Source organism: Oncorhynchus keta, unplaced genomic scaffold (assembly GCF_023373465.1).
Source record: "Oncorhynchus keta strain PuntledgeMale-10-30-2019 unplaced genomic scaffold, Oket_V2 Un_scaffold_3531_pilon_pilon, whole genome shotgun sequence".
Classification (NCBI taxonomy): Eukaryota; Metazoa; Chordata; class Actinopteri; order Salmoniformes; family Salmonidae; genus Oncorhynchus; species Oncorhynchus keta.
In genome coordinates this window covers 190,679-210,000 of record NW_026290920.1, presented here as the reverse complement: position 1 = coordinate 210,000, position 19,322 = coordinate 190,679, and the positions used below count along the sequence as shown (strand labels likewise).

Below are 19,322 nucleotides of genomic sequence, written 5' to 3'. Positions count from 1 at the left end.
CGCAGTGTCTCCCAGGATAAATACACCACTTCCCCATTCATGGAGGAGACTCTCTCCATGCAGACACACCTGGGCCCGGTGTCTCCCAGGATAAATACACCACTTCCCCATTCATGGAGGAGACTCTCTCCATGCAGACACACCTTGTCTCCCATTCATGGAGGAGACTCTCTCCATGCAGACACACCTGGGCCCGGTGTCTCCCATGCAGACACACCTGGGCCCGGTGTCTCCCAGGATAATACACCACTTCCCCATTCATGGAGGAGACTCTCTCCATGCAGACACACCTGGGCCCGGTGTCTCCCAGGATAATACACCACTTCCCCATTCATGGAGGAGACTCTCTCCATGCAGACATCTTTATAGATTGTGTTGTGTTTCTTGGTGGGGTTTTTTTCAACACCCTGCATTATCACATTCATGCAAAACACTCACTTACACTACTGATTACTGATTACACACACTATTGTATATTACACTTAGTTACTTATTTAATAAATATATATTTTGTTAATCCTTATCTCCACGTTGTCTCCCTTTTGTTTTGGGCTTTGAGCCGGTTCGTGACACATAAGGTTCCGTTTTAGGACCACTATTGTTTTCACTACATATTTTACCTCTTGGGGATGTCATTCGAAAACATAATAGTAACTTTCACTGCTATGCGGATGACGCACAGCTGTACATTTCAATGAAACATGGTGAAACCCCAAAATTGCCCTCGCTAGAAGCCTGTGATTCAGACATAAGGAAGTGGATGGCTGCAAACTTTCTACTTTTAAACTCGGACAAAACTGAGATGCTTGTTCGTCCCAAGAAACAAAGATATATTCTGTTGAATCTGACAATTAATCTTGATGGTTGATCTCTCTTTTGATGGTTGACCCTGATCTCTCTTTTGACCCTGATCTCTCTTGGCCATGTTCTGTTATAATCCTCCCCTGGCACATCCAGAAGAGGACTGGCCACCATTCTTCTCTGCAGATCCTCTCAATCTCTATCAGGTTGGATGGGGAGCGTTGCTGTTCAGGTCTCTCCAGAGATGTCCGATCGGGTTCACGTCCGGGATCTGGCTGGACCACTCAAGGACATTCAGAGACTTTTTCCAAAGCCACTCCTGCATTGTCTTGCCTGCTTAGGGTCGCTGTCCTGTTGGAAGGTGAACCTTCGCCTCAGACAGGGATCCTGAGCTCTCTGGAGTAGGTTTTCATCAAGGATCTCTCTACACTTTGGTCCGTTCATCTTTCCCTCGGTCCTGACAAGTGTCCCAGTCCCTGACGCTAAAAAACCTCCCCACAGCAAGATTCTGCCACCACTGCCACCACCATGCTTCACCGTAGGGATGGTGGAAGGTTTACTCCAGATGTGATGCTTGGCATTCTGGCCAAAGAGTTCTGTCTTGGTTTCATCAGACCAGAGAATCTTGCTTTCATGTTCTGAGAGTCCTTTAGGTGCTTTTGGCAAACTCCAAGTGGGCTGTAATGTGCCTTTTAGTAAAGAGTGGCTTCCGTCTGGCCACTGTACCATAAAGGCCTTATTGGTGGAGTGCTGCAGAAAGAGTTGTCCTGGAAGGTTCTCCCATCTCCACAGAGGAACTCTAGAGCTCTGTCAGAGTGACCATCGGGTTCTTGGTCACCTCCCTGACCAAGGCCCTTCTCCCCGATTGATCAGTTTGGCCAGGTGGCCAGCTCTAGGAAGAATCTTGGTGGTTCCAAACTTCACCATTTAAGAATGATGGAGGCACTGTGTTCTTTGGGACCTTCAATGCTGCAGACATTTTTTGGTACCATTCACCAGATCTGTGCCTCGACACAATCCTGTTTCGGAGCTCTATGGACAATTCCTTCAACCTCATGGCTTGGTTTTTGCTCTGACATACACTGTCAACTGTGGGACATTAAATAGACAGGTGTGTGCCTTTCCAAATCATGTCAAATCAATTGAATTTACCACAGGGGGACTTCAATGAAGTTGTAGAAACATCTCAAGGATGATTAATGGAAACAGGATGCACCTGAGCTCAGTTTTGAGTCTCAAAGCAAAGTGTCTGAATAGTTATGTAAATAAGGTTATATATTTTCATGCAAAAACTTCTAAAAACTATATTATCTTTGTCATTCTGGGGTATTGTGTGTGGGATGATGAGGAAATGAATTAATATAATCCAAAATCAAACCAAATCAAATCAAATGTTATTGGTCACACACGTGTTTACCAGATGTTATTGTGAGCGTAGCGAAATGCTTGTGCTTCTAGTTCCGACAGTGCAGCAATATCTAACAAGTAATATATAACAATTTCACAACAAATACCTAATACACACAAATCTAAATAAAGGAATGGAATAATACGCCAAGGAACTTAAAACTTTCTACCTTCTCTACTACTGTCCAGTCCATGTGGATGGGGGGGCATGGCCACGGAGTCATGGGTGAACAGGGAGTACAGCAGGGGACTGAGCACGCACCATTGTGGGGCCCCAGTGTTGAGGATCAGCGAAGTGGAGATGCTGTTTCCTTCCTACCTTCACCACCTGGGGGCAGCCCGTCAGGAAGTCCAGGACCCAATTGCACAGGGCGGGGTTCAGACCCAGGGCCTCGAGCTTAATGATGATCCATTTTAGAATAAGGCTGTAAAGTAACAAATTGTGGAAAAAGTCAAGGGGTATGAATACTTTCCGAATGCACATACAAAAGTGCACTACCTTTGACCAGGGCCCATAATGTGCTAAATAGTGAAGTGCTATATGGTATGCACCCAGAGAGACTTCACTACTCACACCCTCCTTTAACCAACAGCCTCTTGCTCTACTGAGCTCTAGTTTATACTGATAGAACAGCAACGGGATGCTGATACCGTTAAAAGGTCAAGGATAGAGAGGAAACAGATAAAAAAGGTTGTCAAATATACGGTGTATATTCAAATGGATTGACAGTTCCTCTGCAACCCACTCTATCCAACCACTATATTCTCTCTCTCTTTTACTATTCTCTGTTTTCTTCTACTCTCTCTTTCCTTGTCTTTTCTCTCTCTCTTCCATTGGCAGTGGCTGTGAGAACGTTCCTTTCCTCTCCTCCTCCTACTCCACCAGTGCAGATGTCTTCCCAGCTGGCTTGGCAGTATGTTCATAATGACCAGCTGTCTATTGACCTGCTGTGTCCTGATAGCCTTCACTACCCTCCTTTCCCTGCCTCCTTTCCTCACCTCATTTCCTTCACCAGAACCCTTCTTTCTTAATCTCCTTTACTTAATCAGAACCCTCCTTTCCTTACATCCTTTACTTAATCAGAACCCTCCTTTCCTTACCTCCTTTGCTTCATCAGAACACTCTTTTCCTAGTCGCCTTTCCTTCAGCATAGTCCAAAATACCTCATCTACTTCCCCGCCCAACCCCTGGGTTAAAGTTGGTGAACAGGACAGAATGGGAACACTGGGGAACAAATCACATTGTGACCTAACTGCAGAGGAGTGAGTGGGCAAAGTGACTCTCATTCCAGACTTTGCCGAAGTCTCTCTCTCTCTCTCTCTCTCTCTCTCTCTCTCTCTCTCAACAGTGGAGAATCCCCCTTTTCTGCATTTTTTGCAAACCCCCAGAACAGACAGTCAGTGACGCGGTAAAAGGTTAGGGTTCAAAGGTTATGAGTGAAAGGTTAGGGGTGGGCAACAGGGACTCTGTTCGGAGGTCTGTAGTCAATGGACACAATCAACAGAAGTATCCAATGAATACAGCTCTCATTTAACGTAAAAAGCCACATCCAACATCCAACATATGATTTTACATCTAGCAGTTCAGCGTGTTTACATGTTGTAGATCTTTCTATTATGGAACACAGGAGAATAAATACAAGTCTCTGAGCATGGGAATTATATTTTCCTGTTTCAAAGCCAGGTCTGTTCTCAGAATAATCTCGTCTTCATCCGACCAGTCCTATTCAATTCACATACCCTGACAAAAATATGCAGAGATAGTCAACTGCCTAAGGACTAAGACTGGATTGACCAGAGACAGCTAACTCCCTAAAGACAAAGACTGAATTGACCAGAGATAGTCAACTCCCTAATGACAAAGACTGGATTGACCAGAGATAGTTAACTTCCTAAATACAACGGCTGGATTGACCAGAGATAGTCAACTCCCTAAAGACAAAGACTGGATTGACCAGAGATAGTCAACTCCTTAATGACAAAGACTGGATTGACCAGAGATAGTCAACTCCCTAATGACAAAGACTGGATTGACCAGAGATAGTCAACTCCCTAAAGACAAAGACTGGATTGACCAGAGATAGTGACAAAGACTGGATTGACCAGAGATAGTCAACTCCCTAATGACAAAGACTGGATTGACCAGAGATAGTCAATCCCTAAAGACAAAGACTGGATTGACCAGAGATAGTCAACTCCCTAATGACAAAGACTGGATTGACCAGAGATAGTTAACTTCCTAAATACAACGGCTGGATTGACCAGAGATAGTCAACTCCCTAAAGACAAAGACTGGATTGACCAGAGATAGTCAACTCCTTAATGACAAAGACTGGATTGACCAGAGACAGTCAACTCCCTAATGACAAAGACTGGATTGACCAGAGATAGTCAACTCCCTAAAGACAAAGACTGGATTGACCAGAGATAGTCAACTCCCTAATGACAAAGACTGGATTGACCAGAGATAGTCAATCCCTAAAGACAAAGACTGGATTGACCAGAGATAGTCAACTCCCTAATGACAAAGACTGGATTGACCAGAGACAGTCAACTCCTTAATGACAAAGACTGGATTGACCAGAGACAGTCAACTCTCTAATGACAAAGGCTGGATTGACCAGAGATAGTCAACTCCCTAAGGACAAAGACTGGCTTGAGCAGAGATAGTCAACTCCCTAAGGACAGACTGGATTGAGCAGAGATGGTCAACTCTCTAAGGACAAAGATGAGAGATAAATATATATATATATTTTGATAAAGAATTTCAGTCACTGGCTTTAAGTGGGAACCCTAATGGGAACAAAAACACAGGCTTACACTGATATAAGGGGGACAGGGAGACGATGATACACACACACACACACACACACACACACACACACACACACACACACACACACACACACACACACACACACACACACACACACACACACACACACACACACACACACACACACACACACACACACACACACACAAATATGCCATATGCATGTACCTACAGCTCCAATATCAAATGCCAAAGAATCCATGGTTTCAACCATCAAATAGTCAGTGGTGTCAAGGCAAGAAGGACCTTCCACGCCATCAAAGGGAACATAAAATTAGACATCCCAAATAGTATCTGGTAAAAAATAAATGAATCAGTTATATAACCCATTGTCCTTTATGGTTATGTGGTCTGGGGTCTGTTTACCAATCAATAATTCACACAATTAGACAATCATCCCCCGTATACAACGTAAAACACCAAATAATGCATGCAGAGCAGAATTAGGACGATACCCTCTTATCATCCAAATCCTGAAAAGAGCTGTTCAATTCTCCAACCACCTGAAAGGAAGTGACTCCCAAACCTTCCATAACAAAGCCATGAGATGAACCTGGAGAAGAGTCCCCTCAGCAAGCTGGTCCTGGAGCTCTGTTCACAAACACACCCCACAGAGCCCCAGGACAGCAACACAGTTAGACCCAACCAAATCATGAGAAAGCAAAAAGATAATTACTTGACACATTGGAAAGAATTAACCAAATAACTGTGTGAACTAGAATGCTATTTGGCCTTAAACAGAGAATAAACAGTGGCAGAATACCTGACTACTGTTACTGACCCAAACTTAAGGAAAGCTCTGACTATGTACAGACTCAGTGAGCATAGCCTTATTGAGAAAGGCCGCCGTAGGCAGACATGGCTCTCAAGAGAAAACAGGCTATGTGCTCACTGCCCACAAAATGAGGTGGAAACTGAACCGCGCTTCCGAACCTCCTGCCAAATGTATGACCATGTTAGATTACACAGACCCATAAAGAATTTCAAAACAAACCCAATTTTGATAAACTCCCATATCTATTAAGTGCCACAGTGTGACATCTCCACAGCAATATTTGTGACATGTTGCCACAAGAAAAGGGCAAACAGTGAAGAACATTTCAATTCAAGGGGCTTTACTGGCATGGGAAACATATGTTTACATTGCCAAAACAAGTGAAATAGACAATAAACAAACGTGAAGTTAACAATCAGAATACATACAACCCAAATGTATGTTCATTTCTTTTTATGTTTCTACTTTAACTATTTGCACATTATTACAACACTGTATATTGCCAGTAATATGACATTTGAAATGTCTCTATTCATTTGAAACTTTTGTAAGTGTAATGTTTACTTCACATTTCTTTATTGTCTATTTCACTTGTTTTGACAATGTAAACACCCGTTTCCCATGCCAATAAAAGCCCTTGAATGGAATTCACTTGTCTCTCCGTCAGAACGCAGAACACAGACAGAGGACTGTTTGAACAAGGCACATTCTCCAGGCCCAGTGGGAGGTGAGTGAATTCCCAGAGTCCTTTATACTGCTGGTAGAATGGCACAGATGCCTCAGGGGGAACAGAATGGCCCTTTGTGTTATAGATTATACTGAGAAGGATGAGAAGATTCTCGATGAGTTTAGAACTATGAGTATAAATGACCTGGGCCAGGAGATTCTTCTCCTGACCCCATGACCTGACCAGGGAAAACATTGGGCCCTGCGTACAGGAGTAGGATGCCTAAAGATACGGGTCCATAGACCAGAACAAACACACACCAATGCATACACATTCACACATACAAATGTACACAAACACACGGCTGTTTCGGCTCCTTGGTGATCATTGGAATTTGTTTGTACCTCCACAACATATTTGATGATTGTCATAATGTCATATGAATCATCACAATGGTCTGGCAGTGCTCTGGTTTTGACAGAACTAAAGTATTTTCCCTAGTGTTTAATGACATCCTAAAGGTACAGCTCTGCTTCTCCTCCTACTGGCCAGAAGTGGTACTGCTGGCGAGAGGGTCATACTGCCAATCACTATTAGCTGATGGACTTGGTTTATCTTTCTTCAACTCAATGTTTGTTCTTCTCAATTAGTAAGTATCATTGTGTGCACGTCCATAGAGACAAATACAAAGGAGCACACATGAACACGCACATATACAGTACAAATACAGGTTTGTGTAGGTTCACCATTAAGCCTGAATCCTTTAAAAAGTGTGAAACTGAAGGTCTCAATCAAGTGCACCAAGATGAAGTTATTATATATTTTTAAGTAGAGCAAAAGCATCATAAAAAGTCCTGGGCGATTCAGATATCTTGCCTTATCTGCTGTTGCTTCTCAGGGATTTGAAATCAGCCATGATCAACATCTGAATATTCAGTTAAAGACTCACTACCGCACTCCAACCAAGGTGCATCTCTGCATATCTCTCTCTTTTTCTCTCTCTCCCCCTCCCCCTCTCCCCCTCTCTCTCTCTCTCTCTCTCTCTCTCTCTCTCTCTCTCTCTCTCTCTCTCTCTCTCTCTCTCAGATACAAGTCTAGCCTTTCAGTGACATATCACAGAGAAAACTATTTAATGTCATGTTGAGGAGGGGGACTGAGAGAGATAGACTGCAGTGATGGAGGACTGCATGAAAGCAAGTAGAGATAACACTGTCATAACACAGAACTTCCCTCTTCAGATTCTCCTCGGCTCCTCACCTTACCTCTCTCCTCTCCTCTCCCCTCATCTACTCCCTCTCCTCTCCTCTCCTCTCCTCTCCTCTCCTCTCCTCCTCTCCTCTCCTCTCCTCTCCTCTCCTCTCCTCTCCTCTCTCCTCTCCCCTCATCTACTCCCCCTCTCCTCTCCTCTCCCCTCTACTCCCTCCTCTCCTCTCCTCCTCTCTCCTCTCCTCCTCTCCCCTCATCTACTCCCTCTCCTCTCTCCTCCTCTCCTCTCCTCCTCTCCTCTCTCCCCTCATCTACCCCTCCTCTCCTCTCCTCTCCCCTTATCTACTCCCTCCTCTCACCTCTCCTCTCTCCTCTCCTCTCCCCTCATCTACCCTCTCCTCTCCCCTAATCTACTCCCTCCTCTCACCTCTCCTCTCTCTCCTCTCTCCTCCCCCCTCTCCTCCCTCCTCACTTCTCATCTCCCTCCTCTCTTCCTTTCTCACCTCCCTCCAAACCTCTGTCCTCTCCTCCTCTCTTTGATGTTTGAGGAATGAGAGTTGTGAGACCCCAGCTGCACTAACAGAGGTCAGGGGTCTTTAATGTCGTGACTGTGGAACACTCCTCTCACAACATGTGCTCATGCTATGAAACCGGACCACCATCTACCTACTCAAGGTCTTATGAGATGGCGGGATCTAAGATACAAGGTTACACAGAAATTGTTTAAAATCTCCCTTTTTGTTTTGACTTTTGCTTTACCCTGACCTGGCGTGTAACCAGGCACGGCTGACTATAAGAGAACCAGTGAGAGTTGATCAAGAACTCAGACCATCAGGAGAAGCCGGTAGCAGGGAGTCTGGGTTGCTTCAGTTTCAGAGTGTGTGTGTATCGTGTCCGTCCGTTTGAGAGATTGACCATTTTCATCACCTCGGAAGCAACAGAGTTTCGTCAGTTCAGCAGCTGGTCGTGGAGTGTGTGTGTGTCATTGCGTCAGTGTGTCTACCATGTGTGTGTGATGGATCTGTTGTCGCCTGTGTGTGGACGTGTGATGGCGGCGGTGTGCTTGGACACCGTCATAGCCGACCTGTTGGTGTCCGAGTCACGGAACGCCACAGCCACCAGGTCAGAGGGCATCTCCCTGGCAACGGGGTCCCTCTTCCTGCTCCTCTGTCTGCTGCTGGCTGCCTGGCATCACACCGACAACAACTCTGTCCCAGGTCAGTCACAATACATTAACAACAACTCCTTACCAGGTCAGTTACAATAGTCTGCTAGTTATCATTCTTCTATAATAAAAACAAGTTGAATTACAACAGTGATTTTTCCAGCTACAGTTCATTATCTTATTTTGGGCTAAAGTGATTCTATAATTGAGCATGTTGCATCCAGAGCAGGACTGTTGGTCCAAGTCTATGCAGGGATCTTATCTCAATCCATATGATATCTTCATCTATGCTCAGAGACGGAAGAGGATGTGAGACATCCCACTCCCTCATTTTTTTCTGGTTCATATGCAGTCAATGAGCAGACTCAGCTGCTAATGCATTGGAGCCCGGAACTGTGAAAAAAGCATTGAATGGTAAACAGCCTGAGTGGGACATCTTCATTTATCCACCAACTTTGCTGTTCTGTGTGTTAAAGCCTGTACATTACAGGATGAGATGTTTTGTGTTTAGCTGCCTGTGTGATTCTTTGTGAATGCAGGAACATTGCCTGAAAGGTGTATTGTGGACAGCGCTCTACAATGCGCCGCAGATTGAGTCCTGTCCCTCGTCTGACCACAGAGTATTGGCTGCTGTCTCTACTATGTACTACTGCATTACTATGTTGTGTCTATTGTATTGGCTGGTTTCATCAGCTGTCTCCTTAATAAACTAATAACATATCATATTTGTGATGTTATGTGAACTTATGTATTGTATTGTTATGCTATGCTATTCTATGTAATGTAATGCAAAGTATGCTATGCCATGTTATGCTACGCTATGTTATGCTATGCCATGTTATGCTATGCCATGTTATGCTAAGCCATGTTATGCTATGCTATGCCATGTTATGTTACGCTATGTTATGCTATGCCATGTTATGCTATGCCATGTTATGCTACGCCATGTTATGCTATGCTATGCCATGTTATGTTATGCTATGTTATGCTATGCCATGTTATGCTATGCCATGTTATGCTACGCCATGTTATGCTATGCTATGCCATGTTATGTTACGCTATGTTATGCTATGCCATGTTATGCTATGCCATGTTATGCTACGCCATGTTATGCTATGCCATGTTATGCTATGCTATGCCATGTTATGCTATGCCATGTTATGCTACGCTATGTTATGCTATGCTATGCCATGTTATGCTACGCTATGTTATGCTATGCCATGTTATGCTACGCTATGTTATGCTATGCTATGCCATGTTATGCTATGCAACGCCCTGCTATGTTAAGTTATTTTATGTGACCACTCTCCCTCTCCCTCTCTCTCTCTTTCTCTCTTCTCTCTTGTTATCCTCTCTCTCTCTTGTTCTCCTCTCTCTCTCTCTTGGCTATGACAGGTCCTTTTTTCTGTCTGGGTGTGGGTCCTCTCCTCTCATACCTCAGGTTTATATGGACAGGTAACTACTACAACATGAAATACAATATATTATAATCTGCTACAATAACAAATAGTATATCGGAATAATTGATTAAATACATGTTCTATGTACAGGTATTGGCACTGCCAGTAACTATTACAACAGTAAATATGGAGACATCGTCAGGGTCTGGATCAACGGAGAGGAGACACTCATACTCAGCAGGTCAGTAGCAGGCACTCAATCAGGCAGTCAGTAGCAGGCAGTCAGTCAGACAGTCAGTCAATCAGGCAGTCAGTACCAGGCAGTCAGTCAGGCAGTCAGTCAGGCAGTCAATCAGGCAGTCAGTAGCAGGCAGTCAATAAGGCAGCCAGTAGCAGGCAGTCAATCCGCCAGTCAGGCATTCAGTCAGGCAGTCAGTCACGCAGTCAATCAGGCAGTCAGTAGTAGGCAGTCAGTCAGGCAGTCAGTACCAGGCAGTCAGGCAGTCAGTCAGTCAGGATGTCAGTCAATCAGGCAGTCAGTACCAGGCAGTCAGGCAGTCAGTCAGTCAGGATGTCAGTCAGTCAGGATGTCAGTAGCAGTCAGGCAGTCAGTCAGTACCAGGCAGTCAGGCAGTCAGTCAGGATGTCAGTCAGTCAGGATGTCAGTAGCAGTCAGGCAGTCAGTCAGTCAGTCAGTCAGGATGTCAGTCAGTCAGGATGTCAGTAGCAGTCAGGCAGTCAGTCAGTACCAGGCAGTCAGGCAGTCAGTCAGTCAGGATGTCAGTCAATCAGGCAGTCAGGAGTGTCAGTCAGTCAGGCAGTCAGTCAGTACAATGCAGTCAGGCAGTCAGGCAGTCAGTCAGTCAGGATGTCAGTCAGTCAGGATGTCAGTAGCAGTCAGGCAGTCAGTCAGTACCAGGCAGTCAGGCAGTCAGTCAGTCAGGATGTCAGTCAATCAGGCAGTCAGTATCCAGGCAGTCAGTCAGTCAGGATGTCAGTAGCAGTCAGGCAGTCAGTCAGTACCAGGCAGTCAGGCAGTCAGTCAGTCAGGATGTCAGTCAATCAGGCAGTCAGTACCAGGCAGTCAGTCAGTCAGGATGTCAGTAGCAGTCAGGCAGTCAGTCAGTACCAGGCAGTCAGGCAGTCAGTCAGTCAGGATGTCAGTCAGTCAGGATGTCAGTCAGTCAGGATGTCAGTAGCAGTCAGGCAGTCAGTCAGTACCAGGCAGTCAGACAGTCAGTCAGTCAGGCAGACAGTCAGTCAGGATGTCAGTCAGTCAGGATGTCAGTAGCAGTCAGACAGTCAGTCAGTCAGGATGTCAGTAGCAGTCAGGCAGTCCGTCAGTCAGGCAGTCAGTCAGTCAGGATGTCAGTCAGTAGGAATGTCAGTAGCAGTCAGGTCAGGCAGTCAGGCAGTCAGGCAGACAGTCAGTCAGGATGTCAGTAGCAGTCAGACAGACAGTCAGTCAGGATGTCAGTAGCAGTCAGTCAGACAGTCAGTCAGTCAGGATGTCAGTCAGTAGGAATGTCAGTAGCAGTCAGGCAGTCAGGCAGTCAGACAGACAGTCAGTCAGGATGTCAGTAGCAGTCAGACAGACAGTCAGTCAGGATGTCAGTAGCAGTCAGACAGACAGTCAGTCAGGATGTCAGTAGCAGTCAGGCAGACAGTCAGTCAATCAATCAATAATCAATTGAAATATCTTAATTAATGTTTGAATTTCATTTCACAAAAGCACTTGTATATTACTTGTAGACGAGATGACATATGTTATAATACACATTTAGACTTATTGACATAGACTTGTAGACTTCGGAGAGTGAATACCAGTGTACCCACCCTCTCTGTACAGTTCCTCTGCAGTGCATCATGTTCTGAGACAGGGGCGTTACACCTCTCGGTTCGGCAGTAAACAGGGTCTGAGCTGTATTGGCATGGATGAGAGAGGCATCATCTTCAACAGCAACATGGCTCTATGGAAGAAGACCCGCACCTACTTTGCTAAAGGTGACCAATTAGACAATGACTTACTCAATTGAGAAAGATAAGCATGGCATTAAAATACCACTACTTAATGGATCATAATAACTGATTCTAGATTTGTAATGGTAAACCATTAGGAGAAGGTTGCTGTATTGAATTACTATTCTCATATACACAAACTAATAGAGAAGTTAGAAAAACAAAGGGGTCCATTGTCCAGTCTGTTACTGGCAATATCTTCACAGGATATCGTCCAATATGTTGTAATAAACTGCTGTATCTCCACTGTGTGTCCAGCTCTGACAGGGCCTGGGCTGAAGAAGACAGTAGACGTGTGTGTCTCGTCCACACAGACTCACCTGAACGCTCTCCAGGGGCCGGACGGACTGATGGGTGGACAGGTGGACGTCCTGAGTCTACTAAGGTGTACAGTAGTGGACATCTCTAACAGACTGTTCCTAGGGGTGCCTCTCAACGGTGAGCCACAGCCTTTTATACTCAATAATACTTTACCCAATATAATATAATACATTTGTATTTTATAAGCACATAATATACATTGATAAATACATTTAGGGAACTTTATTTTGACTTCAGGTCATCAGGGTTTTCTATCTCTAGTTGGTAACTCACAGCCATAAAGCCACTAGACCCTGAACAGTATATCTGAACATCAGTAATGTAAAAGCACTCAACATTACTTTCCTTTTCAACTGGGAAGTTATTCCACTTTATAACATTTCATTTGATATTATTAGAGAAGGAGCTGCTGCAGAAGATTCAGAGGTATTTTGACACGTGGCAGACAGTGCTGATCAAACCAGATATCTACTTCAAGTTGGACTGGATCCAGCAGAAACACAGGAGAGCAGCGTAAGTCACACAGTTATAAACAGTTAGCATCATTACCAAGGCATCCAGAACATCTAATATGAACAGTTTAAGGATTATATATAGAATAGGGTAACACTTGGATAGTATCTGTAGATGCTCTACACTATGGAGGCTGTCTCCATACGAGAACCCTTTGAAGAACCCTTTTTGGTTCCAGGTAGAGACTATCAGTAACGTGCCAACTAACTATCTACTAACCCTAACCCTAGTCCTAACCTTAACCCTTATCCTAACCCTAAACTTAACCCTAGTCCTAACCTTAACCCTTATCCTAACCCTAAACTTAACCCTAGTCCTAACCTTAACCCTTATCCTAAACCCTAAATTTAACCCTAGTCCTAACCTTAACCCTTATCCTAACCCTAAACTTAACCCTAGTCCTAACCTCAACCCTTATCCTAACCCTAAACTTAACCCTAGTCCTAACCTTAACCCTTATCCTAACCCTAAACTTAACCCTAACCCTAATCTAAGCCTTTTTCTAAACCTAACCTTAACCATAAACTAGCAGTTTCTTATCAACAGATTTGTTTGTTGATAGTATGACCATCTGTAGAGCATCTATCTGGACTATCTGGACTATACAGCTCCACGTCTTCTCCCTCTGCTCCTCTCCGGCGCTCCACGTCTTCTCCCTCTGCTCCTCTCCGGCGCTCCACGTCTTCTCCCTCTGCTCCTCTCCGGCGCTCCACGTCTTCTCCCTCTGCTCCTCTCCGGCGCTCCACGTCTTCTCCCTCTGCTCCTCTCCGGCGCTCCACGTCTTCTCCCTCTGCTCCTCTCCGGCGCTCCACGTCTTCTCCCTCTGCTCCTCTCCGGCGCTCCACGTCTTCTCCCTCTGCTCCTCTCCGGCGCTCCACGTCTTCTCCCTCTGCTCCTCTCCGGCGCTCCACGTCTTCTCCCTCTGCTCCTCTCCGGCGCTCCACGTCTTCTCCCTCTGCTCCTCTCCGGCGCTCCACGTCTTCTCCCTCTGCTCCTCTCCGGCGCTCCACGTCTTCTCCCTCTGCTCCTCTCCGGCGCTCCACGTCTTCTCCCTCTGCTCCTCTCCGGCGCTCCACGTCTTCTCCCTCTGCTCCTCTCCGGCGCTCCACGTCTTCTCCCTCTGCTCCTCTCCGGCGCTCCACGTCTTCTCCCTCTGCTCCTCTCCGGCGCTCCACGTCTTCTCCCTCTGCTCCTCTCCGGCGCTCCACGTCTTCTCCCTCTGCTCCTCTCCGGCGCTCCACGTCCTCCCTCTGCTCCTCTCCGGCGCTCCCCTCTGCTCCTCTCTGGCGCTCCACGTCTTCTCCCTCTGCCCTCTGCTCCTCTCCGGCGCTCCACGTCTCTTCTCCCTCTCTGCTCCTCTCCGGCGCTCCACGTCTTCTCCCTCTGCTCCTCTCTCCACGTCTTCTCCCTCTGCTCCTCTCCGGCGCTCCACGTCTTCTCCCTCTGCCCTCTCCGGCGCTCCACGTCTCTCCCTCTGCTCCTCTCCGGCGCTCCACGTCTTCTCCCTCTGCTCCTCTCCGGCGCTCCACGTCTTCTCCCTCTGCTCCTCTCTGGCGCTCCACGTCTTCTCCCTCTGCTCCTCTCCGGCGCTCCACGTCTTCTCCCTCTGCTCCTCTCTTCTGCTCCACATCTTCGCCCTCTGCTCCTCTCCGGCGCTCCACGTCTTCTCCCTCTGCTCCTCTCCGGCGCTCCACGTCTTCTCCCTCTGCTCCTCTCTGGCGCTCCACGTCTTCTCCCTCTGCTCCTCTCTGGTGCTCCACATCTTCGTCCTCTGCTCCTCTCCGGCGCTCCCACTTCGCCTCATTATGAGACCTGGACTCCATCACTTCGCTGATTCCTCCCTTATATCTGTCACTCCCTTAGGTTCATTCCCCAGGCAGTATTGATTATGTGTTTCATGTCAAGACCCCACTCCTGTTTTGTATTGTTTCATTTCCATTGTATTATTACTCTCCATCTGCACCTGCATCTCCACTTCCATCATCTTCATTACAACAATGAGCACTTAACAGCACATTTCACACATGACAAATACACAATATACATATACAATTCTACTAAATAATGTTTTATTTAAATATATACAGCATTAAAGTTGAAAGTATTAGTGTTAATGTATAGCTCTGTTGTTGTGTTGCAGTCAGGAGCTGCAGGATGCTATAGAGAGTCTGGTCGACCAGAAGAGAAGAGGTCTACAGGAAGCTGACAAACTGGACCACATCAACTTCACTGCAGAGCTCATCTTTGCACAGGTCAGTCCCTGACCTTGCCGTTACCCTATCCCCAACACTAACCCAAGCACAGGTCAGTCCCTGACCTTGCCGTTACCCTATCCCCAACACTAACCCAAGCACAGGTCAGTCCCTGACCTTGCCGTTACCCTATCCCCAACACTAACCCAAGCACAGGTCAGTCCCTGACCTTGCCGTTACCCTATCCCCAACACTAACCCAAGCACAGGTCGTCTGCACAACTTAAAGACTGCCTTAGCCCACTGAGACAAAGATCTAGGCATTAGGCAAGGCCCAAACCCAGGCTTAACTCAATTTCATGTAAATTAGTCAACATACATTTATGGAACTTTCGAATTTCAATTTACTTCCTGAATTGACTGAATTGAAATTAAATTGATCCTTACATTGGCCCTGACCCCAGCCCATGTCCTCTGCACAATATTATAATCCATTCTGCCGGTTGTTTCCACTTTCTTATGTTAAAACATGTATAACAATAACATAGCCTGAGTAGCCAAAGTGAGTCAACTAATCTGAAGTGTGATTGTGTGTTTCAGAGCCATGGGGAGCTGTCAGCTGAGAATGTGAGGCAGTGTGTATTGGAGATGGTGATAGCAGCTCCAGACACTCTGTCTATCAGTCTGTTCTTCATGCTGCTGCTTCTCAAACAGAACCCTGACGTAGAACTACAGCTCCTAGAAGAGATAGACACTGCTATAGGTGAGTCCCCACTTCACAATCTGTTAACATAGAGCTACAGCTTTTAGAAGAGATAAACACTTCAATTCTGTCTTTGTGTCTTTGAGCGAGGTACTTAATCCTAATTGCTCCTGTAAGTCATTCTGGATAAGAGTGTCTGTTAAATGACTCAAATGTATAATAGGTCAGACCATCACAATCTGTTAACATAGAACTACAGCTTCTAGAAGAGATAGACACTGTTATAGGTGAGGAACGTCCTGCTGCAGCTTTTCTCTTTTTACTAGTTATAGGTCAAGACCCATCAAACCCAGACAACCACAGTACTTTCCAATTGAACTAAACCCTCTCATTTGATATTTTAAGGGTTCATGTAGCTATATAGAATAAGTGGCTGTTTGAAGACCATCTCCCTCCTCTCTCAATGTAGGTGATAGGGAACTCCACAACTCTGACCTGCAGAACCTAAGGGTCCTAGAGAGCTTCATCAATGAGTCCTTAAGGTTCCATCCTGTGGTGGACTTTACCATGCGCCGGGCACTGTCTGATGATGTCATCAGTGGCTACCGGGTGCCAAAGGGGACAAACATCATTCTGAACATGGGACGCATGCACAGATCAGAGTTCTTCCTCAAGCCCAATGAGTTCAGTCTGGACAACTTTGAGAAAAATGTAAGAGAATAATCAAGACTATCACAGGGAGAAATTCATCTGCACCCTGAGGTGTAAAGATATTTACTAATTTATTTATTTATTTCTCTCTGTCGCTCTCCCTCTCTCTCTTGCACTCTCAGATACCTAATCGTTTCTTCCAGCCTTTCGGATCCGGTCCTCGATCCTGCGTTGGCAAGCACATTGCCATGGTGATGATGAAATCCATCCTGGTTACGCTTTTGTCACGGTACTCTGTGTGTCCTCATGAGGGCCTGACCCTAGATCGCCTCCCACAGACCAACAACCTATCACAGCAGCCCGTGGAGGAGGAGGGGGAGCCTCACACCATGAAGTTCCTCCCAAGACACCAAGCCAGGAAGCAGTCTTAGAGCAGGGCTCAGACACTGGCATATCCCAAATGACAACCTATTCCCTATGTAGTGCAATACCTTTCACCAGGGCTCACAGGGCTCTGGTCAAAAGTAGTGCACTATGTAGGAAATGGGGTGGTATTTGGGACAAAGATTGCATTTTAGGGCTAATCTTAAAATAATACTTACTTCCCATATGTAATATGTCAGAATTTGATTCATATTTGTATGTTTGTCATTTTGTACTACAAGTTATTTTGTGACGTTTTCTATGATAATAAGTTATGTTCCAGGAGGACATGTCTTTGTAACCAATGGTATCTTTAATAAGAAACGCTTGTTGTTGATTCACACACACCATTATAATTATAGAATCTGAACTGTACATTCACACTTTTAAAACTAAATGACGCTGAAGTGAAAATAAATTGTATATATTGTTTTATTCAATCTGTTCAGTTTATTCATTAGATGTCCTTGGACCTATGGATGTTATAACTGGCTGTCCATGAGATCAACATTATATTTAAAACATAGCTATACAGTTTAAACAATGAAGCTATAATTTGTGTTATGATGTTAGACAGTTGAACTAAGCTCATGAGACATTTACAGCCTTGTATTATGGTTCATCATTACCAACCTTTAGGCATGCTCATTTAACCCCTTATCTCCTGTATGCCCTCCATCTTACTGTCTCAGTGAGAAGGGAACAACAGCAGCATATTTGTCCTGAACAATTTTGCAACTTTAATATGAGTGATTTGTTGAGTTAGATTTCCATGTATTATATAAAACATACTGTAGGTAGCCCTAACCAACAAAAATATAAATGCAACATGCAAAAATGTCAACGATTTTACTGAGTTACAGTTCATATGAGGAAATCAGTCAATTGAAATGAAATCATTAGGCCCTAATCTATGGATTTCACATCACTGGGCAGGGGCACAGACATGGGTGGGCCTGGGAGGGCATAGGCCCACCCACTGAGGAGCCAGGCCCAGCCAATCTGAATTAGTTTTCCCCCACAAAAGGGCTTTATTACAGACAGAAATAGTCCTCAGTTTCATCATCTATCTGGGTGGCTGGTCTAAGATGATCCTGCAGGTGAAGAAGGTCCTGCATTGGCGTGGTTACACGTGGTCTGTGGTTGTGAGGCCGGTTGGATATACTGTCAAATTCTCTCAAACGCTGTTGGGGGCGGCTTATAATAGAGAAATGAACATTAAACAGCTCTGGTGGACATTCCTGCAGTCAGCATGACCCTGTGTGCAACTTTCTGGATCCGAGTCTCCAGAGGCCCGTCCGATCCCCTGGTAATGGCTTCATCTGCATCGCTTCACCCACCATGAGCTAAAGTAAGTCCTTTGATGATTTGTCGTAGATGAACTTAGACACCTGTCTTCTGTGTTGAAGCTTCTCCAGCACGTCTGTCACCACACAGGGCTACAGGAGAGTGTTGGCTACTGGTAGAGCTGCTTTTAAGCGCTGGTGCCATGAGGTGCTGGGCCGGGCTGCTATTTATGCCTTCCGTTAGGGTATTGCTCCACTACAGGCCCGCTTTCCAGGCATTCTTCGCCTCTCACAGCTTTTCTGCAGAGGTTCTTCACAATTTTGACTTCCATCTCTACCTTTCCATTAGCTTTTAGGTGTTGTGGCGATGAGGTGACAGGCTCAAATTCCCAATTAGCAGCAGATGTCCGGAACTCAAAGCAGAAGAATTGGGGTCCATTATCTGGCTGGCCATAGCGGGCAAACTGAGCCTTGCAGCGGTTGGTTGTCGTCTCTGCTGAGATGTTGTGGAGGGGGTCAACCTCCCAGAAGTATGAGTCATGATCGACTAATAGAAGAAAGTCTTTGCCACTGTGCTGGAGCAGTTTGTTGACTCCCTACAGACACACAGACCAGGCCTGACCACCCCTACCAGCACACTCAGCCCTGGTTCAAGTCTGAGGAGAACAATGAGAAAGTCACAAAGACTAGAACTAGAGCTTTTCTGGAGTTTAAAAACACCAACATAAACTCCATTCCAGATGATTCTACTCCTGGAGCCTCCATCCGTCTCTACCAGGGAGGCAGGTTAGTGAACTCTTACTGTGAGCCTGTGTCAAAGCCTGACCCTGTTCAGGTAACGGACACACAGCAGAGCAGTGTGATCTTACCCCTGTCAAAGACTGGACACACTGACAGGTTCAGAGTGGAGTACAGAGCTGTCAGAACTGACCTGTTCTTTCCTTATAAGGAGAAGTGG

General features: G+C 45.7%; 1 protein-coding gene and 1 long non-coding RNA gene across 2 annotated transcripts in view; one reads left to right on the top strand and one right to left on the bottom strand.

Annotated features, from left to right (window-relative positions):
• The window catches only part of LOC127928720 (uncharacterized), a 1,330-nt gene extending 877 nt beyond the window's left edge, over positions 1-453 (bottom strand). The window contains exon 1 of the long non-coding RNA XR_008131964.1: positions 218-453. This is a non-coding gene — a long non-coding RNA (uncharacterized LOC127928720). The remainder of the gene's footprint in view (positions 1-217) is intronic.
• A 7,779-nt stretch (positions 454-8,232) lies between these two features.
• LOC118382159 (aromatase) lies at positions 8,233-17,513 on the top strand. The gene is made up of 10 exons (XM_052515934.1): positions 8,233-8,909; positions 10,253-10,312; positions 10,408-10,498; positions 12,107-12,261; positions 12,535-12,714; positions 12,996-13,110; positions 15,251-15,362; positions 15,902-16,064; positions 16,474-16,715; positions 16,838-17,513. Exons 1-10 carry the CDS (start codon positions 8,708-8,710, stop codon positions 17,084-17,086), a joined length of 1,569 nt encoding a protein of 522 aa, XP_052371894.1. The 5' UTR covers positions 8,233-8,707; the 3' UTR covers positions 17,087-17,513.
• Positions 17,514-19,322: the final 1,809 nt, after the last annotated feature.